The 27,035-nt window shown below is 37.2% G+C and overlaps 1 protein-coding gene across 8 annotated transcripts in view; it reads right to left on the reverse strand.

Annotated features, from left to right (window-relative positions):
- The window catches only part of PTPRZ1 (protein tyrosine phosphatase receptor type Z1), a 136,385-nt gene that overhangs the window by 17,805 nt on the left and 91,545 nt on the right, over window positions 1-27,035 (reverse strand). For 5 of the 8 annotated variants that reach the window (XM_023918546.2, XM_023918543.2, XM_023918544.2 and 2 more), the window contains exons 11-14: window positions 24,444-24,487; window positions 18,330-21,897; window positions 14,615-14,759; window positions 2,764-2,855 (exon numbers count right to left, since the gene is read on the reverse strand). In XM_023918546.2, coding sequence (XP_023774314.2) covers window positions 2,764-2,855; window positions 14,615-14,759; window positions 18,330-21,897; window positions 24,444-24,487 — 3,849 coding nt within the window. The remainder of the gene's footprint in view (window positions 1-2,763; window positions 2,856-14,614; window positions 14,760-18,329; window positions 21,898-24,443; window positions 24,488-27,035) is intronic. The other 3 variants (XM_023918548.2, XM_023918547.2, XM_023918545.2) reach the window with 2 other exon arrangements.

The raw sequence follows: 27,035 nt of genomic DNA on the forward strand, positions 1-27,035 counted from the left end.
CAGTATTTTCATATTAACTCACAGTTGCATGTTTGCATTGGCATCCAAAAGAAACAGGAATTCATTTTCATTTTTTTACTGCATTAGTGACTACCTTCCATACAGAATTTTCTCCCAGCTCTCTCTGTGATTCTATGATTACCTATTGATAATAATCTCATGTCTGATCGTGGCAGTACTGACCAGAGATTTTTACATCAGGCTTCATGCTTCAAGTTTTAAATGAAAGATTTATCTTTAAGTCTTCTTTGGCTACCCACAAAGAAAAAAATCTACACTCTCAAGGAATAAATGTGATTACTATAACATCACCATTTTACTTTAGACAAACACAAAAAAAACCCCTTGAGTAGAATATGCATCAGGAATCGCATTAAAAACCTTTGGGACTTTTAATCTTCTCTTTAATGCAAATATGCTGTGCAAACAAAGTCATCTGTTTGCTAATTATCTGCTAAAGGATGACACTATTTCACTTAGTTTTGGTTCTGAAGAATAATTTTGTTGGGTTTTTTCCTTAAAGCCTTTCATGGTTTAAAAATATGTTTATTTCACAATCTGTAATTTCATCATCATTTCATATGTGAACAAAACATCAGAAACATTGAACAAGGACCTGTTATTCACATCAACAGATGTTCAGCATATCCAACCCAATAATTTTAGCTTTCAGTTACCAAGAATTTGTTGATTTGTACTAGGATCCATCTGCTCTTCCACTTATATGACTGGGTCTGAATACAAAAGGTGAATTTATCCAGTCAAGCCTAAGAGAAGCTGAACAAATGTGTAACACAATCTTCACACTTTGGAGATGAAACCTGGAATGTTTCATTAGTGTTTACCCTAATGATATGCAAACACAAAACCAGAAGGCAAAGTAAATGACCCAAATAGAGAGTACAATAATGGAGAAATAGGTTTTAGGATTTGTTTCCTTGCCCAATTCAAATCTCCCAATTCAGTCACTTCTGAATCCAGGAATGTATTTTATATCTGGATGGCAGGTATCACTTCAAACTACTTAGAGTTTGATAGTGAATCTGAATCCTCCCCTGTAATTCATGACTACTTGAATGCATGTTTGAATTGTGCTGTGAAGAGCCATGGCATTTTCTGTGAATAACTGCAGATCTCCTATCTCTGCCAATGAAAGGAAGGAAAACTTAATATATAATTCTATGGAAGGAAAACAATATATAATTAGATCTGTGAAGTGTGCTTTTGGTCACAGCCATGAGAATTAAACTTAACAGTTGCAAAATACTCTTTCTGCCTTACACTCTTTTCTAGTATTATATCGTAATTAGATGCAATTGTAAAATGACACTGCTGAAACACTTGTGCAATAGGAAACACAGTAACTGTTCACTTGACATCTGTTGCATGCAAAATAAAACTATTTCCTCAGTGCTTGCGGCTTTTTCCATAAAATATTTTGCGTATCTTCAGTCACTTAGAAAAAAATTTCTCTTCAATGTCTATCACCATTTCTGAAGGAAAACCTCCAGTTTCAAAACACACATTTTAGGCACTCAGAATAACTGTAAGTGCAATTATGATGATGGAAAACACTTTCCTCCTGAGGTGAGCTGGTCAGGAAAAATTGTAAGAAAATGGTACAGTTGTAATGCAATATAGTTAATGATGGAGAGTTAAAGCAGAGATTTCCTATAATGATTGCTGCTTGACATTCATATATAATCATGCTTTCTGAAATCAAGCCATAGCTCTTTTTCTTAACCATTTAGTAAAAGGTTATGCATCTCCTAAAAGCAGCAATCCATACAAGTTGCATTTGAAGATGTCTACGGCTCAGTTATAATGGAAGCCCAGTGTTTGGGATTTATTTAATTACATGTGTTTACCAGTAATTCACACAAGGGCTGATTTCCTTCCTTTAGTCATTCCCTGAAAATCCATCTCCTTGTATAATAGCGTGGTTTGTGAAAACATCACTTGTGGAACAAGATAACCTTGTCTCATATGTGAGAATGTGACTTAGGATCTGCTTCAAAATCAATCCATTTTGGGTTTAAATAGATAATTGAAATTAATCTATTTAATTCTATACAGACTGAAAAAGCTGGAAGGCTGCACGTGGTCCTCTGATACTCTTTGAGGAAAGAAAGGAATTTTATTTCTCCAAATAAATGTGCTGGATATAGAATCAGAAATGCTAATAATATTCTGAACTTCTGTGTTATTTTCATGACAGGTTCACATACCTTTACCATAGTAATTATGCCAGTAAAATATGTAAGTATAAGAACACGCTGTAATTGCAAGTGAAATGCAGACAGATGAGGCACATTCTCATCCTTTTACAAGTTCCATACACAGGTAACAAATCCAATTAAAGGCAGAAATACAACAGAATATGTTGCTGGTGTAATCCTCTAGAGATGTTTAGTGTAGCTCAGATGGCTACATGAGCAGCCACTCTAGTGAGGCTACACTTAAAATGGCTACAAAGCACAGAATATCCTTGAGGCAATTCTGTAAATATCTGTAATAAAGATATTTCTGTTCTGTGTTACCTGCAGAAGAGACTATTAATAACACAAGTCTGCCAATATCAAGTGTACCTGTTTACACAGATTTGTACAAGAGGTATTTGGATTTTTACATTCAGAAGTATTCAGAATTTTTACAAATCTCTGGTTTACAGATGTTACAGTATATGAAGAATTCATATTGACACATATAAAGCAGTATCTTCCAACAGTTAACACCAATCCACAGAACAGTTGCCAGAAATACCTGAGACTGGGAAGATTGGAGCTGGGGGAGCAGAAATCACTCGAGGTGATGTATTGTCTTCTAAATAAAAATGAGCAGTCTGAAAACATTTCCTAGAGAGGAAAAAATATACAAAAAATATTAAAAAAATTTAAAAAAGGAAAGAAAAAAGAAACCAACAAAACCTCACCAAAACCTCATGAGATGATTTGGAATTCTGGCATTATTGAGTCAGAAAGAAAAATCATAGTTTTGAAAACCAATTTTCATGGAGTGTCAAATACTACTGCTACAATATAAATACTCCCACAGCATTTCACTAAACTATGCATACAACATGATGATACAACATCACCTCAGCATAATGCATAATTCATGCATTTACCTATACCAGAGGCAGAAGACAGAGCACACATTAGACATAGTGATAGCTGAAAAAGAAACTGCATCAGGAGCTACTGTAGATGCTGCGCAACTCCAAGTACCAAAAATGCCACTGTTTTCCTTACTTATCCAAATTCACTTAATATAGATAATAAAGGCTTTGGTAAACTTATTTGAATTAAGCCTCTGGGAAACATGCCCATATTCTCAGAATGTGTTGGGAATTTTCTATCAGTGTACAATACAGATTCTCTTATAACAGAAGAAAAAAGCAGACAGCTACCTAAAAGGGAAAACTGAGGCATGCAAAATAGTTCTGGTAATTCACATGACAATTAAATTTGAAGTCCAGATAACATTCTCTAAAAGCGTATTTGTGATGTTCACAGAGAAGTTTTGACTTTGCATGAGATATTTTGAGCAATACTATCTGTTAGGTACTTGGTTTCACTCAGAAGTGGCAATTTTGGATGCAGATCAAGACCACATTCAGGAGGTACCTGGGAACACCCTTCTAAATTTTAGTCTCTAGCATCAGTTAGCAGCTGCTGAGGTGAGAGGGGCTGTCTCAATGCTAGCATAAAACTCAAGAGTTAGTATCAGAACTGAGTGTGAAATATCTGTGAGACACAGGTGTTGCTATATTTTATATATTAGTAAAGGCCTGTATGCACAAACCAGCCTTTGAAATAAGTCGTGATATTAAGGGCTAAAATCCTTGAAACCTTCCTGCAGAAGAGAGAGTAAAGCAAAACAATATCCTTGTGTACAAGGATAAGAATGTAAACCTGTGTGTGTTAGCCAATAGTAGCTTGCTCTGCCCGCAGACCCTGTAGAACCCTATAAAAGGTGTGTTAATAATAGAAATAAACGGCATTCACAATTACTTCTGTGAAGACTGGTGAACAGCTCGGGGGTCTTTCAACATCTGGCGCTCCGACCAAGGACACCCCTGCGGGCAGAGGGGCTTTGGAGTCAGCGGAGTGGATCTGGGCATTATACGTCGCGGGCTTGGATCGGCACCGGATAGGCAGCCTGAGCGCGGTGAAACGCTGAGCGGTAGGACGTGGAAAGTCAGGCTGCTGGGGGGGGCCCAGGAAGGCAAGGGCGTGGTAGAAGGGTCGCAACCTTCCCCCTTGCGGGTGGCCGTCAGCATGGAGGCAGAGTTTGCGGCGGTTAAAAAACTGCTTCTTGGTATCCTCGTTAAACGAGGCGAAGCAGCCCAGGAAAAGGATCTGGATATGCTCATTATATGGGCTAATTGTCATGGGCATTTGCAGTGCTCACACTGCTTTTTGCGGTGCAAGAACGGACTGATATGTCGGCTCTGATATGGGAAATGGCAATTACGGAAAAGAGCAAGGACACTGTGTCTCTCGGTTGAACTTGGCAGATTGCAATTAATACCTTAAAAGACAGAAAGGCGAGATATGCTGAGGCTGTGAGCCCCGTAATTCTACCTGCGTCACAGTGGCAGATGCCTTTACCTCCCACTGCTGGACTAGCACTCCTATCTATGCTGCCCATGGAGAGAGGGAGGGAGAGTCAGAGAGAAGAAAATAAAGAAAAAAAAAAAAAAAAAAAAAAAAAAAAAAAAGGAAAAAAAAATAATAATAAAAAAAAAAAAGTTCCACAGCGAACGCTGAAACAACGAACAGAATCTGTTCAGTTATGGCAGGATGTGATACATCCAGAAATATTTGCTTCATTTTTGGAGTCACTTTTAGCATTACAATCTTATTAAAGTTCCATCTTTACCACCCTGGAAGAAAAGAAGCCAAATTTAGTCTGGTTTCCACCTGAGCCAGGGGGACATGGGGGAGCACAGAGGTGTGCAGAGAACAAAGGCACCCTGGGGGTAGAAGCAGCAGCAAGAAAAGTTCCAAGGCCACGCTGATAAGCTGCAATGATCGCCGTTGTTGGCACCTGGCCTGAGAGACTTTTCGTGTAACATCGCCTGCTTTTGTAAAATCGTGCCCTTTTTTCCTCTATCGGCAAACAACATGAGAGATTGAGAGAAAAAACTGCATTTGTTAAAGTTAACTTTGTGAGGTTTTTCTTTTCCTTTCTCTCCGTTTTCCTCGCTGCAAGAGTATGTAGAGAATGTGAAGGAAGATAAGAGCAGAGCTGCAGCAGCAGCAGGGTGGGCTCCCTCTTGCTCCCTCTCTAAGAAGAAGCACCCAGATAATACCCAGTTTGTTAAAAAGTCATAATTTATTGGGTTTTCAAAATGTTTTTATATGCCATTGTAGAGTTAATTCTGTGTTTTAAGTAATTATGAGTTCATGCAATTGTAGATTTTAGGATTTCACTAGAGAAGTTATTGTGATTCTTTGAACGTTTAAAAAAAAAAAAAAAAAAAAAAAAAAAAAAAAAAAAAAAAAAAAAAAAAAAAAAGAGAGAAAAAGTGTTTAACAGAAGTTGCCTTGCAATAATTGGTTTTAGAACCCAAGGTTAAAACATGGTATGATTTACAGCTTCTAGGAAAACCTTCCAATTAATGATATCTACAGAAGAGATTTGTGGTTTAAAAAATAATTAGTTAAGAGAACTTTACTGTACAAGACAAAGTTAAGTTAGAGTATATATTTCTATTATTTCTATTTGCTTGTTTTTTTTCCACAATTTTAATAAGGTAATTTTAATGTGAGTCCTTTTGTTATATAAAGCACATATAACTGCATATACACCAATTTGGATTTTGGGTTTTAGTTTAAGAATTGGACTTGATGTTTCTGAAAAAATGTAAATGTAGTACTTTTGAAAAGTGCTACAAAGCTGGATGGCAACTCACCAAATCCTGTGTTGTTGTGGTTTTTCTCTAGAAAAACTGCACTTTCAAATCCTAACCAATTTAAGCATATACTAGGCAAATTCCTGTTATGAATAAGCATTTTTAGTAACATTTGCAGTTATTGTGAGTTATTCTCAAAGTTAGATGACATAGAATTGTGATGTATTTGTTACATTCTTATAATCTTTATAGTGAATTCATGTTACTGTTATATTGTGTTTAAAAAGTATATATCAAACTTTTAGTTGCCTTTTTGTACTAACAGAATAATATTAAGTTATGATTTTATTTAATATAGATTAAGTGTTAATAGAATTAAGGATAGTTAAGTTTTATAATGTTTAGGCTTGAATGTTTTTAAGTTAATTTTTCTAACTTAGATATTCTTTTAAGGTTAAGTTTGTTATTTCCTTTTATCATATATAATTATTGTTAGGTTTAAATATTGTTTAATTTAAATTGTTTTGTGTTTTATTGGAGACACTTGTTTAAACTGAAAAGTATAGTTATTTTCCTAGAGATATGAAGACAGTGACAACTGAAACAGCAGTGATGGAACACTGGTGAACACCTGCTTGTGGATAGAAGTGAATGCAGTCTGTGACACCCTTGACTTCATCAGGAGTTCTATTGGTTGTTGCAATCTCTGCAGTTTTTGTTTGTTATAGCTTTCTTATTTTTCAGTGTTTCCAGAATTTTAAGTAAGTAAGTATCATTGCTGAGGATCAGCTGCCATAGGAGAGGCTTCAGATTAAACCAACTGCTGCATGGTTTAATTGGTCTGGTACCTGAGGCTTCTGATCATTTGATTTGTACAAATGTATTTTAACAGTTTGCTGTGCTGTAAGCATCTCAGCTGCTACTATTGGGAATCTTGTTTTAGAAATATGTTAAGAGGCATCTTTCCAGTTTAAAGCCAGGCCCTGGCCAAGCCTTGACTTTACCTGGAGGGAACGTTTGCCATCAGATCCAGATGTTTTCTGTCCCAAATCAGTATTTGAGTCACTTTTGACTCAGCAATTTGACCCTGTTGATATGACAGCTGGATCAGTTTTGAAGTGGGCTTGGAGAATCATTTCCGGAGGTGATTACCCAATCCTTCACTGATTGTTTTGTTTCTGTTTGTTTGCTAACTATGGGATGCTGGTGCAGTGTTTTAGTAATTAATAGTAGTTTTATATTACATATGTTATTAATAATGTTTATGATTTAATTGATTTTTAACCGGTATAAGTTCTTATTAATTGTGTATATGGTTTTGTGTTGCTGTTGATGTTTATAACAGAAGTACATCTCATTTTATTTTTTTTTTTTTTTTTAAGAAAACGGGGGAAACGGATGCCCTAAAAACATTTGATTAGTGTAATTCATTAACTTCAAGAAGAGAAGTGCCTGTGTTTTGTTGGCAGGTTCAAAAAGGTCACCTGTCCATCTGACCAGACTGTCTGCCTCTGAACACATGAGATCCAGTGAACAGAGATGTCACCACACAGCCTTGGTACTCCAGACATGGATCAGAAGTGGAGCTGTCAGGACACAGTTGTGTCTGAACACTACACAGACAGTTGCCAACAGAACTTTTATGTCGTTACTATGATGTTATGTCTCTACCAATTTTTCAGGTATCCTTTGTTTTAAGATTTAGAAGGATCTGAAGAACAACTTGAACATCAAAACCCTCAGTCACCCATCAGCTGCCAGCTGACATCACGGGAGCAGTGAACGTTCCAGGACTGAATCGTGTTAGAGAAATTCTGTAGAAGATCTAAGAAGTGTAGAGACTCCATTTAACTGTACATAAAGCAAATTGTAGTTGTGTGTTTACCCTTTCAGCAAATTGCTTTCACGCTTAGACTACATATATACCAAAGCACGTGTGTTAAAAGTAGTTATATAATAGGTTAAGATAGTTTAGCCTGTGTAGTAATTGTTATGTTAGTATAAAGTATAAGTATTCCCCCTTCAAGAGCTAGTGTAAGCATCTTTGAAAGTTCATTTAACGATTGGAGTTTTAGCTGTAAGTTTGCAAATATGGTGTCATTTGCATGGAACAAACTGCTTATGGTAATTGTGTTGTGTATAGTCCCAACCAACTGTCTGCTAACTAACATCCAAAAGAGGCAGAACATGTGGGTCACTGGCACATTGAACTGGCCAAAGGTCAATGTGTCTAAGCCTAGCCACACCTGGAGATCCTTTCGCACCTGTCTCGTAGGAGTCCCTGAATGGGATCCTCCAGCATTTAAAGATTTAATTAGTAATGAGACTCGACTGAATTGATTGGCAATGTTGCAAGAGTGCAATTGCACTGTTGGCTTCACATTAAGACAACCTGAAGCCTGTTGGCAAGCAAAAAATTACCAAAGTTCTCAACGTTACAACCCTCAGAAGAATTAGATTTGTTAAGTTCCACCAATACCTCAGGTGGATGGATAATGTTTGAACCCCCGACAAAAAGTCATTCTAACAAAGTAATGTAGCCCTGAGCTGCAGTCAACCCTATAGCTGATCTCGCTACTACCACTAAAAGTAAAACCTTTGTTTGTGGTGCAATCTCACAGGGCAATTACCAAAGCGATTACCTAGTTCCATGTTCCTAATCTGTGGGGATAGGGCATGGAATGGGATTCCTGCTAGTCCACATAGAAGACCCTGTTATCTTGGGAAACTTAACTTTGTTCCACCCAAGCTAACACCAATTGTTGAATATAGCTAGCAAAATGAAGAACATCAAACAGTCAAAGCGAAGCCTGAATGAATTAAAGTTTAGCCACCCTAAAAAGGCTCGCTTGCTGGACTAAGGAAGGATTGAACTTAACATCCACAATGTTAAGTGAGCTTTCAGCCGATGTGAGTAGTGTATGTCATGCAGTATTATGAAATCGAGCTGCAATGGACCTTTTGCTCTTGGCGCAGGGATGTGGTTGTGGGGAGTTTGAAGGCATGTGCTGCTTGGATCTTACTGATCATTCAGCTTCCATCCATGGGCAACTGCAACAGCTACAGGATGGGTTACATGCCCTAAAAGAAGATAGTGACCCCACTGGAAGCTGGTTCGCCAGCTGGAGCATCACCGGATGGTTGACGTCTCTTGTGCTAGAAGGGGGACGGACTTTACTCATAGTGTTAATTGGGATGACAGCCTAAGTTGTGTGTTATCTTATCCAAAGCCTGGTTTGTGCAAAAAGAGAAAGGGGGAATTGTTGCTATATTTTATATATTAGTAAAGGCCTGTATGCACAAACCAGCCTTTGAAATAAGTCGTGATATTAAGGGCTAAAATCCTTGAAACCTTCCTGCAGAAGAGAGAGTAAAGCAAAACAATATCCTTGTGTACAAGGATAAGAATGTAAACCTGTGTGTGTTAGCCAATAGTAGCTTGCTCTGCCCGCAGACCCTGTAGAACCCTATAAAAGGTGTGTTAATAATAGAAATAAACGGCATTCACAATTACTTCTGTGAAGACTGGTGAACAGCTCGGGGGTCTTTCAACACACAGGTAAGACTCCAAGTTTCAAATCATTAAACACTTTGGAAATCTGGCCCTGTCTGCTGGGCACAGCTAATAATGTGTTGTGTTTATTAAAACTGCACCAACCAAACATGCCAAACAATCTGATGCTAAAGCTCCAAACCCAAAAAGTTTCCTTCCCCCAAACACCTACTTCTTGTGAACAGCCATCATATGTAAGGTTTATGGACTAACGTGGTCACCTATTTGCTTGAGAAAAGATTGAGCTATAAAGAATTTAATTAGCATAATTACTTTCACATCTAAAGCTGCATTTAAAATGTCCTCATATTATGCCGTACACTCATTATCCCTCACTGAGTCAATGTATTTTTAGTCTTTATAAAGTTAATTGTTTCTGAAAATAAATTACACCCTTAGCACATTTGGGAGACAAATTCATAGCAGTTGATTTCACCTGTAATAAGACTCATAAATAGGCACTCCATCTGCTTCTGCATCAGCACTGAAAGCCTTCATGACTAAACCTAATGTTAATACCAACATCCCGTTAATTATCACTTGTTGTTAATGAAAAAAGTGATGACTATTTCAAACTTCCAGACAAAAGGTCCCATTACTCAATAACCTGATTATTTAATTTACACCTTTCATCACAGCACTAAGATCTCCAGCCTAAAACTGTAATTTGTAATTTAGACACTGCACTTGTTCAAACACACACTGTGTGTATGGGGGCAGTGCTAAACCACTGAATTAATTACAGTCTGGATCTGTGCAGCAGCGGCACTTTGGTCTGACAGCAGGGATACTACATCTGAATGAACACTTCAGTGGGAACTACCTGGGACTACAGGGCCAAGCCTCAGACTGTGGGGGACACAGATTTTCTTGGAGGCTGGCAGGAGCACGGCATCCTGTGTGCATGGGACTGTGTGTGCAGTGCTCCAGCCCCAGGGACTCAGGAAGGGAGCTGAACCCTGCAAGGCAGAGGCATCTGTCAGAGGATGTGTTTGTGCTTCTGCTGCTCATGCAGAGTGGTCTTAGAGGCATGATCACTTCTTCCTCTGAGAACTTCCATGTCTTTTGAGCTCACAGGATTATATGCCAGTAGGTATTCTCAAACACCCACTAGATTTTTAAAAAAATGTTCAGATATTTAAAGATCTGGTGAAGCCAAAGGATCTGTAAGTGTATCCTCAATGGATGCCAATTACACAGTTTTTAAATAGCTGTAATTAATTTTTATGTGTTTGTCAACTGAAATTTTAACTTTCAGATTTTACTAACACTTTTATTTATGACATGGCACACTGTTGAGAAGTTTTTCCTTTATGGATGGATGAGTGTGGCCTCTGTACATTTAAATTTGGTTTAAATGTTTCTGCATGTAAATCTAATGATCCTCACAGAGGGTTCTTAACCCTGTTCCCATAAACTTATCACAGGACTCAAGGAATTAGTTCAAACCATGGCTAAGAAAATTAATGTTCTCTGAGAGGCATGTTTCAAATTATATACAATGGTAGAGGAAAATTAAAATTAAAAAAAAAAATTAAAATGCAAATAACTACTCAGGGTGTTGTCTGTCATCAGGTTGGTAATTTCTAAAGTGTTGCTATCACAAAATGTCTAACAGGCTGAATGGCAGGCAGCTGATACTCAGTATGTCTACAGATGAAAATGGACCTGGAAATGCATTAGCAGTTTGAGGTTCATGTCATTAGCACTGGTCTTTTACTACAATTCACATATGTTAGTTGAAAAAGAATTTTGAATGGTACAACTCCCACTGATAACTGTTACCATCTTATCGTTCTTCAAGCTCTTCTTAAAATAATCATTATAAAACCTAATTTGCACAAACATCAATAATTAAGTGAAATGGTAATAATGAAGCCATCAAGAAAAGAAGAGAGCAAATACGTTCAGGTATTCCTGCCACATCTCTGCTGCAAGAATTCAGAAAGTAGACAGATACTGAAAGAAATGGATAGACTCTAGATTTGGACAGAAAATTCTCTCTAAAGCTATTAAAAAAAGTCTATCTGGACAGCAAGGCCACTAAACAAGGCAAAGAATCTCCTTGTTTATTCCACTATAATCTTAATCATATTGAAGAAATGAAAGGAAAACTGCATTGCTTGAAAATTGTTTGAATTACAAAAGATACACATAACCAGAGTAGTTAAAATTTGTGTATTTTCCTACTGGTAATTATTCAATCTTCAGACAATATTGCCATTAGAAGTTTTCATTCCTGTCAGAGAAATAAATATCTATCATAAAAAGATTGAAATTGTGCCTAATGAGATAGTGAAGAGATTGGGGAATTTCCTCAACTACTGATTAATAATTTCATTTAAAAAAAAAAAAAACAACCCAAAACCAAAACCCAAACAACAGATGGTACAGAATTATTTTTCTGATACAAGTCATTAAAGTGAAGAAATAAATAATTTTGCCTTTCTTTAACCTTGAGAGACTGGAACTTGTTGCTCTTGGAAGTTATTCAGTTTTAAACCAAGTAACACACCTTTTGCATATTCAAATAAGGAGCTAACAGTGGAAACACTAAAGCACTGCTCACTCAAGCGACCAGCTGAGATAGACCAATGGTTTTTCTGGACTACCACTGTAAAAGAAATATAGAATAACTTCTTGTAAACCTAAGGGTTTTTCTGAACTTTAATAAGTGAAAATAATTGGCCCAAATTAGGGGGAAAAAAAGTGCATTAAAAAATGAAACATTAACATCCAAGAGCAATTATTTTAAAACAAACTAAATCTAACTGTTAGAAAAATCTTACAGTTTCTACTAATATTTTCCAGGCTTAATGAAATCTGCATAGCAACGAAGTTAATATTCTGATTTTTTCCAGTCTTTAAAAACAGGTGAGTGTTTTGGCAAGTTTGAAAGAGGGCTGTAAACTCTTATCTACGATGCATAGTCTTTATGTTGCATTCCCCTGAAATAAGAAATAGTTACTGGTATTATCATAATACCACGAGAATTTTGAGGATTAACAATAAAAGAGCTCCATATTTTATTTTGTAGTACACAAGAAATACAGAAAAGATTAGATTCAAGGCAAGAAGATATTACTGCTAACGGGATTTTTGTTTTATTTTGAAGGACCTGTTTTACAGAACTGTTCATTCCCAGAGAAAGAATACAAAATGAACACAATGTTATTCAACAAAAACAAGCTTGTAACATGTAGGATTACTAGAACTGTACAATCTGGGTCTTTAAATGCATGGCCTTCTTTGGCAAATAAAAGAGATTTCAAATACTGTTCAGCATCAAGGATGAAACCCTCTGGAAGTTGAATATGAACAATCATGTTGCATAACATGAATGACAGGAAAAGATTCTCAGTGTACAAGTGGTTAGCTGGAAATCCTGGGATGGAGAACAGAGTTATCCAGCTAAGCATAAAGAAATGAGTTTTGCAATTATTATGGCAATTAGCTACTACTTTTAAAAGTGGAAGAAATATTTCTCAAGGTTCATTGATCAAGTGTCTTTAATTACAGGAAAGGTTGTCTGACTCACTAGCACTCCTGGAACAAAGGATGCTTGGACTTGACTTCTCTAGCCTAGTCTGTTCAGGGATGGAATGAGTTCTGTCCCCACCCTGATAGGCTGACAGAAAACCAGTGTGAGGAGACTAGAAGAAAAGTCAGTAAGCACAATCCTGACATCACAGCCTAGAGATTACAATAGTTCGAAAAGGGCCAAAATTATTGGTTCTCCACCATTTTTTTTTTTCATTTAAGATTAAGCAGGATTATTCAGGATGAAGGAAGAAGAAACAAACTCTGGAGGCATCTGAAAGAAGATGTCTGGGACTGTCTTCCCATTTCTTTGTACAGTCCCTGTAATAGCAAGGTCCTGTTTCTGGCTGCTAGTTTGAGTGTTAGCACAGCTGAAGCAGGATCATGCTCCTGGCAATCACTGCAGTACAAGTTTAGCAACTTATTTCCACCTTCCAGCCCACCACAGCATTTCCTCCCTGACAATTTGCACACTTGAGAAAGGTTTAGGGCTCTGCAAGGGTTTTGAGAGCTTAAGCAGACATGTGCCTAGTCAGACTGACTTTAACTAGAACCAGTGGAAGCAAGCCAAAACCTTGAGCATTGCCAAATACTGCCATGTGGCTGACAAGGTTCCTGGTACATTCTTGGATCAGGCCACCTTGCAGTATTTCACACAATGCTTGACACAGTTTGGGGTTAGCACAGGGCAGAGGCCATCCCCAGTAAACAGTGCAAATGTGAATGCAGCCACTCTTTTTATCCTCTCTGAGAAAGTAATTTCAGCTGGATGGAAGAGATCTGTGCCATGGTAGCTGGTCTATTTTACTTCACACTGTGGATGGAGAGTTTTTTGCTCTTACTGATTATGCTACAATGACTTCTAATAAACATCAATTCTCTTTATCCTGTTGGTTTTTTTTTGGTTTCTTTGTTTGTTTTGTTACTGTCTTATCAATTAATCAAGTCACAGAAACACATCCATGAGGAAACCTGGGCACATGAGTGTGTGAAACACATCAGTAGCTATCCACTAAAGCTTTGAAAGACTCGGGGGCTAATTTTAGTTTCTCAAAATCACAAAGTAGAATGACTTTTTAATCACATAACATCTTAAGAGCAACTCAGGAAGTGACCTTCAAAGAGTTACACAATTATATAGTACCATCAGACTACCCCTAACTTCCACACAGTGTCACTACAGCACAGTCCTACCATGCGATATGAATTGCTTATTTACATAGTCCTGTTGAGGACCACAGATTCTCATTCTAAATTAACCTTTTTTAATGGTTAAAGGACTGGAAAGACAGTAAATAGCTCCATGCCATGATATTTATATCTCTTCTCCCTCTTGCTTTTCCCAGTGTTCTGTTAAGTCACTTGGTTTCTAGGCATCAATCATGAGTTATTTTTTACTAAGCTCTATCAATATGGAAATAAACTATTTGCAGTGGTTAAACCCTCTGAAAAAAAAAAAAAAAAAAAAAAAAAAAAGCAGTTGAGTATTTTGGACAGAAATGACCATTATCATCTTTTCATCTTCATGACACTGAGCAATATGAAGACAAGGTAAGAGACAAGATCCAATCTCCCTCCTGTAAACCAGCTCAATAATGCCAATTACATTTTTCAAATCATAGCTCTTTAAAACAGAAAAGATCAACCAAAAAACAACTTACCTCCAGTAAATGAGAATACCCACAAGAATCACTAGACAGATAAAAGTCAGGGCTGATACGACCACAAGTGGTATAACTGTCTTCTTCTCTGATTCCAGACTCTCAGCTAGACCAATACGAGACTCATGGCTAATATTACTTGCCTCTGCAGTCAGAGAAAATTGAAACAGTCCATGTTTAAATTCTGAGAAATGCACAGCACAGGTGAATGTGTCCTACAATGAGCCTACTTAATATCACTTACCTCTATTTTTTACTATGTACCGCAGAGAGTTTATACATTTGCAAACCAGCTTACAGAAGATAAGCAGATAGAGGGTAAAGCAAAGTGTTCAAGCTTATGTGACTCAGCCTTCCAGCAGTGGAGACTTCTCATTGTAAGAATAGCAGACTGTTGTTAAAATTCAGAAGAAGGTTTTTTTATTTTAATCTGTATTATTAGCTGAAAGCCAAATGAGTTAAGAAATCTGAATATATAATATTGGAGTTGATATTAAACTGTCAGTCATATAATGCAAATCACTTTGCTGGCAATAGTCTTTATGTACTTGCTGTATTGCAGTTTATCTTCCTGTATTTTTATCCATTGCCCATTCTGTAAATTGTCTTATAAATACACCCTGCTTGCTTTGAATTTAGTTGCCTCTGTCAACTATACTGGAGCCACAATTAAATTTCCCACCTCCACCTTTACAGGTGATCAAATTATTATTTAGATATTGCTTTGGTTTCATATTTCTGTGAGCCATATAATGTTGGATGACAGAAATATTTGGACGTAGGAATGCATATGAAGATTAAAACAATATATTTTGTAATTTTATTAAAGAAGGAAACACAATGGTGGACAACACCGATACTTTATTTTTAGCTTTGGTCATACCTCAAGAAGTAATTATTTTAAAATTGTGACTTTGATGCAAAATAATGGACTTATTTCAATCTGTGAAGTTTATTTTAAGCATTATTTGAGTTAAAATGTAGAAATAAGCACTTTTGCTCTTTTTAGAATTAAACCCCCTGAATGTTTTCTGCTTTTGCAAACAGTCCTAATTCAATGAATTTTCTGTATAAGAGCAGAATTTTGATGTATAGAAAACATCTGCACTCCATTGGGATTTCAAGAAACCAATTCTACATAAATGAAAAGCTTTTACACAAAGGGAAGAAGGAATGGAGTTGAATCTGGAAAAAAAAAAAAAAAAAAGACAGCAAATTACATGCTCTAAATAGGATGTTAAAAAACAAATGGCTTCACACAGTACAGATTTCCAGGCAGCTCTATTTGCTTCCATTTTCTTGAGCTTAGAGGCATTCAGGACTTTATATGCAAAAAGGTCTAGGCTCTAATTTTGCAGATGTCTTCTTGGTTTTACTTCAAAATACTCTTTAACACCCATATCAATCACTTCTCTTTAAATTCTGCAGCTCAATGGGCAAAGTAATTGAAGGCACAAAGTTGCTTCTTAAAATCTCCAAGTGTCTGTTGAGCAGGTTAAAATTGGTACTTCCTATTGACTTCAGAGAAAAACTATGTGTATGCATGAGAAAACACTATTTTGAACAGGTCAGACTTGCTTATCCAACTCTGGACTAATTCACAGCATAAAATCCAAACCTATCTGTTGTGATGACAGGGTTACTTCAGACTTGGTGACCACATTCTGTTAGTACTCCTCCTATGGGGAAGGAAGTGAAGGCTTCTCCTGTAACGGGGGTTTCTAGCCTACTTGGCTATCACTCCAACGATGGCAGCTGAGAAGGCAGTCTCAGCTACAGCAGATTTCTGTGATTTCTAATAACTGATGTGTTTGGATCCTTCACATATTTCTATCTATTAATTTGTCTTAGTTTTTCAATAGAAGTTAAGAGGTTTAGGTAGTCATAGAGGTCTTATGGAGAAAATACTAGTTCAGAACAAGCATAATTATGCATCAATCAATAACTACAAGACTGGGAAAAGCTTAAATGACAATTTTTTTCTGTAATGGTCACTACAAGAAGATATTTCACCAATTTCTGCAAAATCCACTGCAATGTATAAGTAAGTTCACAGGTGAGAGATCCATTTTTGTGTTTAATTTCTTTTTAATTTAATTAAGAAAATATGTCTTTGATTTACAGCATGTTAGACATGCTGAAATTGAATGTTCAGTTTATTAAAAGCCAGTATTTGTCATCATGTGTTGGAAAAGAAGTAATGTACATAAAATGATACTGTAGAGTGTCCTTCAATAATATCTAGAAGACAAACTAAATCTGTTGTACTCTTCCTCCTCCAGTATTGTATAATCCTTTTTGAGTTACTATTGGTACAAATTCAAATGACACCTATTGTGTAAACTCTAGTATCTTATGGCAACACTCATTCATACCAATAACATAAGTTTTGAAATATTAATGGTATTTTTCCTTATAATTGAAGGAATGTATGCATTTTACACAAAGTGGTAACTGTGACCAGTGAACTAATCCACTTATTGATTCATTTTTGTTACACCTACCTTGTTAGGACTCGGTAATTTCAATGTTTTTTATTCTCTTTTAATTTTCATTTTCTATTTTTCCCATTCTACTAGCCCCAACTATATGGAGTGTCAATTTACCACCTTTTCATATCAGTATTCTGTTTCTCATGAGAAATACAACCTTATATAATTCAACTGTGTATTTATTTGTAGGACTGGGCCGAAACAGTCCCATGCTTTGTGAGTTCCATTCCTTAATGGGTTTAGTTGAATGATACTGCCCTCTACAGATGCTGCAAGCACATAATAGAAGTTCAATTTATTTTCTAAAACACCAATTCAACCTTGTTTGTTTGGTTTTTTTTAAATATCATAGATTATTTTTGACTTGATGCTTTGATTTTCAGTTCTCTAACACAAGAAAGAATGAAAATTATGTATCTGAATACTTTGGATTTTCCACAGTGCATTTTTAAATACAAAGGAAATGTGTTAAGATATTTGAATTCTGACTTCATCCTTGAAATCATGGGTTGCAAATACTCCCACTGAACTTAAGAGGAATAAATAAGAAAATCACATTAAATAGAAACAGCTAGAGGATAATCTTGCTCTACTTTGGGAATACGCAAATCTGGCACAAAAATTCTGCATCTCACTGAAATCTGAAAGTGGCATACACAGAATAAAAATGAATACTTTTATGAGTTCAGATGAATCAGAATCAAATCAGCATCTTCTTTGTTCAACCTCTTAGAAAACACAAAAAAATGTGCTGCTGTAAATTGAAAAGAGAATATCAGAGGTATCTTTCCTCTGGCAGAGGCATGGTTTGCTCTGGTGGTATTTCTGGAAGGGCAGCACTTATCCTTGCACAGAGAACTCAATGGAGAACCTAAGTCCCTCTCAAACCTTTAGACCAAAAAGCAACAATTAGCACTGATACAATTCTGGTTTCAGATTTTTTGCACAACAACTTCTGCTGACAGTATGCATCTATCCAAAAGCAGAGCATCAATCATCTTACTGAAGAATATTTCAGGTGCAGTTTTAAATAGCCAGAAGTAGCATTCACCAGATAGCCAGCTCCGTATGAACCCCTGTTCCCCAGCGCTTCCTTAATCACACCCATTGGCACTGTTATGTTCTCCCTTTATTATCTATAGACAAACCTTCTCATTCTTTATGGCACAAAAGTATCCCCTCACAGCTTCCCATGTTATTCATTAGACTTTTCCATAACTAACCTGCCTCAGAGATGTTGAATACTGATGAGTGATCACTAGTAACAGATGAGGCTGATGACTGTGATGATCCAGGAGTTAATTTTGAGTTACCTGCTTCAATTGCCCCTTCAGTGTCTCTCTCATTATGATCAGGAAAACTGAAATCTGTTGAAGTTTCATTATCATTAAGGCTATCTGAGGTACCTTGGCCAGAACCACTTTCTTCATCATTTGTCAAAACAGCCCAAGACTTAGATTCTGATGTGTTTTGCAACTGGACACTAGAAGTCTGAATGTGGTTCTCCAAAATTTTCAGGTTGTTGTGCTTCTCAGGTATCACATTTGCTGTCAAAGCTGGTATGAATGTATGATTATGTCTGTCCATGGCACGGTTTATCTGACTGTCAGATGCAGCAGTAGAAAACTTCTCTTCTTCAGGTTTCTCAGAATGTGAACTTATGATTAGGTTACTCTGATCCTTGTTATTATTTACCTTTGTATGTTCATCCTCTACTACCATATCCTGATCTTCTCTATGGGAAGTGCATGAGATGCAGTTACTTACAGGGAAGCCATCATCATATTCATCGTAGTCATCCTCAACTACAGAAGACCACAAATCGGTACTGGACATGATACTGGGAGACAACCCAGAGGATTCTCTAGAAGGAATCAGCAACCTACTCAAAGTTACAGGGATCTCACTTTTGGAAGGAACAGCCGTAACTGAAATAAGTATATTTGATAAAGGAAGAGTGTGATGAACGGACACATCAGAACCAGAAACAACTGCAGGCATATGAACAGGATCAAAACCAAGTGTGGAACTTGAAGAGACACTGTCAGCCTCACTTCTTTCAAAAACACTTGAAGAGATATGGCTGTCTGTAGGAGTAGCTACATGTGATGATGTGTCACCTGTTAGGAAGGGAGTTGTTACAGCATTCGCTGCCTGGGGCGGAAAGGCATTTGTATTTTCTAAACTGGTCAGCTGGAATGAAACATCGCTACTGTACAATGAAGGCATAACCTTCTGAACATCTTCACTGTTAAATAAACTGGATGAAACGTATTTCTCACTTGCATAAGAAAAAGATAAACCTTGAAGTGATTCTGTGGGCTTACTAAAAGTGTTTGACATCATATCAGGAACAGAAGGTGCAGATGTAGAATGCAGCTTGCTTTCAGTTGTAGCAGAACCTGGTGGCATCTGATGCAATGTTTGGTCAAATGTAGAACTATCTTTTTGAACCTTTGAGCTTTCAGCCAATATTGGATCACTAGGCACAACTGCAGCTGTGTTAAGCAGAGTGCCATCGCCAGAAGATTGGAAGGAGGACTGCAGTAATGCTTCATTATTTAATGTAGCTGAGGCCTCATAAAAGTACAGCTGAGTCGAGGATAACATTTTGCTATAAGCAGGGACAGAGAGAGCTTGATCTGAGCTTGCACTAAGCACAGGTTTAAGCAAAGTGTCATCAAAGGCTGGAGTTGTAACATGCAAAGGCTGAACAGAAAGGTACTTTTCTGTAAGTTTACTAATATCATGATCAAATATCTTAGCAGTGGGAAAAGCAAGAGAGACTGGAAGGATTCCCTTTGTGCTAGAAACAGGAAGTGGGCTTTCTTGCAGAGACATATTCTGCTCAATTACAACATTATTAGAAACAGATGTAGAAAGTTCATGTATCACTTTACTTTCAGCACTGGAAGCCATTTCACTTAAAGAGGAGGAAATTTTCAGTTCTCTCTCATCTCCATATATAACATCAGCTTTTTGAAGCATCTTAACATCACTAAACCCAGATGATTCATATGGAATCTCATCAACAAAATCAGAGGAAGAAACGTTAAGTTCTGTCAAAGTATCTGTATCAGGCAAAAGGGACTCACTACCAGAGTATGCTTCAGACCAATCCGTGTCACTAGATAGAGAGCGCGTAGGCTGCAGCAAAGTATCAGCTTGTGATATTACAGAAGAAGGTTTATGCACCAGTACATTGTTATAGCTGCTAAATAAAGGATCTTGATGAAATACGTCAACAGAATCATGCACAAATTCTGCAGAGTCATAGGAAACAGTAAAGCTTTGGAGGGAGCCCACATTACCAGACAAAGCATAAGGAAGTTCAGACATTGTAGATAGTACATGCATATTTAAATCACTGCTGGATGGTTCAACTTGAGAAAATATGTGAGTTCTATTATGACCAAATATCAGCGTCTCCGAAGCAGCATGAGTGGTCTGATGTGACACCACATCAGCAATTTGAGCAAGGCTTGGCTGTATTAATGGATCACCCTCTGCCAACGTCAAAGAAGCATGCAGGGACACCTTATCGCTTGCAACAGCTGGAGTAGCACTTTGTGGAAACATTTGAGAAACTGTATACAAACGGTGAAACATTTTACTACTGGAGGAAGCAGAGGAAAATGTAAGCAAAGGTACATCATCATAGGAAGACAGGGTGGGTTCAAATGACACATCAACACTGGGAAATACAGGTGTAGCATGCAAGGTCACATCACTATCTGATGTAGCAGGGGTAGTGTCGAGCATCTGAGAGTCAAACAATAAAGGGGTGACTAGAGGAAACACTTCACTACTGTAGGAAGGTTGAAGAGGTATCTCACCATTATAGACTGGCTGAGTTGTCTGAGAGAGTACCTCACTGGCAGCAGAAGCAGAACCATATTCTCCAGAGCTTGAAGAGATAGAGTGAGGTGATAATTCAGCAGAGGAGAAAGCAAAGGTAGAATAATGTGGCAATTCTAAATCCGCATCTGAAGTGTCCTGTGAAACCACTGAGCTGCTTGAATAGGGCACTGTAGTTGGCTTTAATCCCTCTACGAAAGCATCAGTGTAACCGGTCTGAGACAACTGCCCGCTAGGCGATGTCTCAACAGATGGAGTTGTTGGAGCTGTAGCATTATGAAACCATACATTTCCATCAGTGGCAGAAGTATGCTTTGGAGGCTCATCGGAGCTTGAGGGTGCTACGACTTCTGAAACGTATTTAATGGAGCCTTGGGTAAGAACATCATGCACACTTATATCTGGACTTCCTGAAGGAAGGGCATCTTCTTGGGAGGTCTCCTCTGTAACCAGCTGTGATGAAGAAGTGGTAGGAACTGAACTCCAAAAGTCATCAGATTCCTGATGAGGTTTAAAGGGAGACAATAAGAAATCTTCGTCACTGTGGCCAGTGGTGGTTATTCTTGTTGGCTCGGTGCCTGAAGAAAGATATATAAACTCTTCTTCTCTGCCTTTGGTGGAGTCAGTGAGTTGAGGGGAAATTCCAGTAGTTGTTTGGGATTCCAAAAAAGGATCTTCCTCTTCAGAAATTTCACCAATAGGTGGAGAAGTAGCATAATAAACTGCTTTGAAAATATTATCCTTACCATGCAACTCTTCTCTTGTTAAGTATCTATTTGTTTTAGCTTCACTGGGTTTTGTGCCCATTTTTTCTTGACTGTAGCTGGATGTAATCACCTGAAAATCTCTCCTCAACTGGTTCATTTTACTGTCACTGCTAGGAACCACTGCAGTTTCTTCATCCACCTCTGTTTCCTTTTCATCAACTTCATCCTTTGAAAAAAATGTCATAGCCAAAGACAATTAAAAATGTTTAGAGACTCTGAACATGAATGAAAACTAAAACTGTAATAATACATTTTCGTGGATTAATAAATCAAGAGGGGTAAAGCAAAACAACACCTGAGAAGACTGTTGGTCCTAAACGAAAGTACTAACTGCAAAAACAGATATCCTCTTTCATCTTAAAAAAATATTACTTATTTGCAATAAAACCAGAAAAATGCTGTGTCCCAGCAACTTCTTCAGTATCACCTTACTTAAATTGTGTTTGAGAGGCAAAATCACTCACTGTATTTATTTGTTATTAAAAAAGCTCTCTTTCCTAATAAAATGCAATTGTATATGCAATATATACCATAAATTGTATACACAGCAATGAAAAAATGGTTTTGCTATCAAAATGCCTTAGAGGTTTGCACTAATATCCTGATGTCAATTAAACTGTAATAATAAAACCAGAATTTGTAGAATGTATTGATGACCTCAATTCTGCTGAATCATCAAGAGTTTTCTGGAAAAAAAGATCCTCAGTATGACTGTCAGAGTTTCACAGGTACTGTGAGTCATATCCCCTGTCATGACCCTTTTTTTTCTGAATTTGAATGATGAATAACAATACTTTGTGCAAAATCTGTGTTAGAGCTTTGCCTTTTAAGGACGTATCCAAAAGGAAAAAAAAAAATAAAAAAAATTACGTGCCTGAATGCAATCAGGACTTAGGCAGTACTTGAGGATCTAAGGTCAAATCTTTTTGTTCCCTCTCCAGCTTTCCCTGCACCAAATGAAAAAGCATAACATCGAAGCACCTAACTCTCAGCAAGCATTTTTGTTTTGACTTAGACACAGCAGCCCTTGCAGCTCCGTGCTGTGCTGCCATCTAGAGCTGCACCAGAACCAAACCTGTCCCAGCCCAACTGCAATCTAGATTGAGGTACTCTTTCACTTTCTGAAGAGACTTGATTTGACAGGCACACATAGACACAGAGCAGCACAGAGCCTCTTGTACTATAGGTTGGTGGGCTTTTTTGTTGTTCACAAGGATCTGGCTTGCTGATGTGGTGGAAATGCCACTGGTTTTTATTCAAATGCTGAGAGAAGACACCCAGTTGACAGGAGATAGGCCCAGTTATCAATCTAACAGCTCCTCAGTTTCCACTACAGTTGAGGTTGAGTAGATCTCCCATTCCTGCACTGAACAGGGCACAGCAGGGAGAATAATGTAAAAAATCAGCCTTTGAAAGAATGATTTTTGACTGAGGCACTCAGCAAACAGGAGTTGTGAGCTCTTACCAGGTCTCCCCAGAGCAAGGGCTTTACCCACTAGGCTAGATCTGGGCTTCACACTGCAGTCCCTCTTTGAACCAGGAACCCCTCATGCACTCACACAATGTAAGGTACCTCAGATGTGATTCTCAGGGTTGGATTTCATTCTAAGGACTAAACACCTAAAATGTAGGGACAGCAGCACCAAGACTGATTGTATTCAAACCTGGGCTGGACTGCACAGGTCTTTGTTTCTAAATATCTACTTTCTGCAAGGCAATGTGTGCACTTTTAAATTTCCTTGGTTCAAGTAAAAATCAGTTGATGGTCACTAGCACCTAATAGATGCAATATAATAATTTAGATAAATAGATCACAACAACAGAGAAATGACTGTATTACTGGTTACTCAGTGTCCACAAGTGCAAGGGATGGTAAATAGATAGGTAAGCACAGGCTGTCTATTTAACTAAAAGGATTTGTCACGTGCTGAGAATATTGTGGTCAAAGACTGAAACTATAGATTAAAAATTTTGAGGAGTTACTTAATATTACTTGATGAATGTCTTGTTCAAGTAACTGTCTATTCTTCAAAACTGGTATTAGAGACTGTTAAAAACTTAATCATGGTATTTGTACATCCCTCCTTGCTGCAACATCAGAAACCTAGTTACTGAAGTCTCTGAAGGTTATCATAAGATCACCAAAAATTTTGTAAAATGGAGCTATACTTAAAAGTCTACCTTGAATTCAAGAAGCAACTGACCATCCAAGAATTTCTGAGCAATGGTTAAACCAATAGCACAGTGACAGCAGACACAATTGAGTCTTACTCTTCAGCACAACTATCGTCCTCCCTTTCTTTAATTTACTACATGGTAAGACCATCACAAGCAATGTCAAACCAAACTTCTCTTTAATAACTAAAAAGCCTGACACTGGATGGCAGCTTTGATTCTGCTAACTGAACAATTCTGTCAGATTTCACAGATTGTAAACTGATGCCCCATTTTAAAAATATTTAGGAATATTCTGTGCTATCCTTTACTTCACCATGCATCTCCAGCCCCAGAGAAATACTGAGGGATTTCCAGAGTTATCTTTGGAGAAATATAGCTCAAAGGCTATATAAGCACATATATGTATGTATACATAAATGTAGATAATACACTCAATTGGTGACATAGCTTTGTAAATTTTCACAGAATATGATTTCAATCTAGTTGAAATTATTTATTTTAAATACTGTCTTAAAAAACAAATGAATGCTATACCTCATATTCTTCAGCTTCACTCAGTTCAGGAATGAGGTCAGCCTCTATAAAACAAAAATACACACCGTATCATCCACAATTTTAAATAGACAGAATTTTTGAATTCTGCAAGGACTCAACTGATTAATTAATATGGTTATTGAGACCATGTCTAAGATTATTTTGTAGGATTGTGTTTGGAGAAGTGGCCAACTGCCTGGATCTACTAAGGGTAGCAGTGCTCACTCATCTAGACAGGACACATTCATTCAGACACAACAGTTTTGTCTGGCTGTTTTGATACCATTGGATTTGCTCTTTTGGAGAAACCACATATTGTCTGGGGAAAGCCAAGTTTACAGGAATGTTTTCAATGAGAAATACAGCTTAATGCAAAAATACAGAAGAGAGAAAAAACAGTAAGTGTGGGGATCAACTATTTCTCTACATTAAATCTGAAAGCTCTGAAGATACTATTGTAAAATAATCTGTTCTATAATTTTCATATAGAAAATTACTTATTTGTGCACACAGGCTTGGACTTATAGATTCTAGAGCAACAGCAGTGCCATCACAGTCAGTGTGCAGCAGGCTGCATGCTCCCAGGGTGGCAGACCAAAGCGACCCACACCTCCCAGTGCTTACAGCCTTTTTCAAACTCCCACTCTGCTTGATTTTATGTAAAGACATGATTTTTTTTTTTTCCCCAGAAAAAATGCCTAAGAAACAGGTATTGCATGCTCTGTGAACTACTCTAGAGGCTTTTGAAGCATCATCAATTTTCAAAAATAAAAAAACAGTTGAAACATGTTGAAGAAGTTAATTTTCCGCAACCCAGTTGAAAATCCATCTCTCCAAATTTAGAGGTAGTCTTTTGCCCTCTTTCTCCCTTTTTGGCCAAATCCAATGTTATACTTCTGAAGGTGGTCAGCAAGAGAGGCATCAAAGCAGGTTGAAAGAAACATCCACCTCTCTGGTAGGAACTGGCACAGGTCTTTAGTGAGGAAATCTACCACCCCTTCCAGAGCACTAATGCACATTACTGCTCCTTTGGTCCACAAAAAGGCCCATACCCATTCTGAGGCTTTCTAAGGCTTTCTCCTAAGTTCCAGCACTCTGTCTGCACACAAGGGGTAACCCATATTCTCAGGGCTGATTTGCACTAGGTGAAAATGCCAATGTCTTAGTCTGGAGAGCAATTCTAACAATACCATCACACACACAGCTCCATGTCTGCATTTCCTCCACAATTCTCAAATGTAGTTTGTTCAATACACTAGCATAAAGATGCCATCTCTGCATTTCTCATTTTTGCAAAGTCAGGTGGGGATCTATGACTTAATTTGTATTCTCTTTGGTCTATCCATATCTACCTTTCAAAAGAAATTGAGATGTGCTACATACAACATACACTAGATGAAATTTATCAAATGAACAAGCTCATACAGTATTATTTGTAGGTTATAGCACGCGAACAAATTTTGACTAAGCAATGCTGCACAAAATCTTTACAAACTGTCCTCTAGTAACAAACATCTATAAATTACCAAGTACAGAATTGACCTTTCTTTAGCTAAAGAGATAAAAAATTATCTTACCTCTGACTCCTGAGGCCTAGGAGGCTCTGGGCCAGGGTGGGGAGGGGAGCAGAGGGGAGGGAGGGGTGGATGAGATAACGACATTCCCTGGCTTCTCAATGATACAAATCAAATATTGACATTAGCCTGAATGCCTTCCCATAATAGACCCACACCATGTACTAGGTATTCAACAGATTTCTCTGAAACATGCTTTTAGTACAGAGGAATTCTGTCCAGTCTTTCTGTGGTCACTATTCTTGAACTGAGATTTAATCAGACTCGGTCAGAAAAACAAACTGTACTGATTGTGCTAGAGTATGCAGTAGGGCACATGCTCTCAAATTCCACCAGCAGGAAACTACAGTTTCTTGCTGTTTTCTCATGGGAGAGGCATTAATACACATATATACGTATACATACATATATACATACACATATACACACATATATACACACACATATATACATATACATATATATATATACATATATATATATATAACCTGTTTAACAAAACCAGTAAATCTCCAGGAACTTTATGAAGAATATTTAAATTTAGATGGTCATATAAAATTTATTTGTCAAAAGTATTAGAGACACACACTTACAGAATTTCTGTTAATCCTGCTGCTGAGCTTTCATTTGACAGGAGATTACAGAAATATAACATCCCCCATCCAAGGTGAAGAGCCACACCCTCCAAAAAATAACCCATTGATGTAGGTTGATGAACAAGCTTGTTTATTTTTTCTGGAACCACATATTGATTATTCTATAGTATACATTTTAAAATAAAATAATAAAATAATTAGTAGGAGTTCTGTAGAGGCCTTTTCATAGTTCATTTTAATGACAGATGAAGAAATGGTAGAACATATACAGAAAAAGATAACAATTTCCCTACATTTTTTCAGTGGAAATATTTTTAAAATCTCTTTAAACAATGTGATTTATAGTCATAGAAAAATGCACACAACATAAACTCTTTTCATCTCTGTACTGACTTATGTAGTAAATGGCATGGCAAGAACAA

Source organism: Cyanistes caeruleus, chromosome 4 (genome assembly GCF_971803275.1).
Source record: "Cyanistes caeruleus chromosome 4, bCyaCae1.hap1.1, whole genome shotgun sequence".
NCBI classification, from domain to species: domain Eukaryota; kingdom Metazoa; phylum Chordata; class Aves; order Passeriformes; family Paridae; genus Cyanistes; species Cyanistes caeruleus.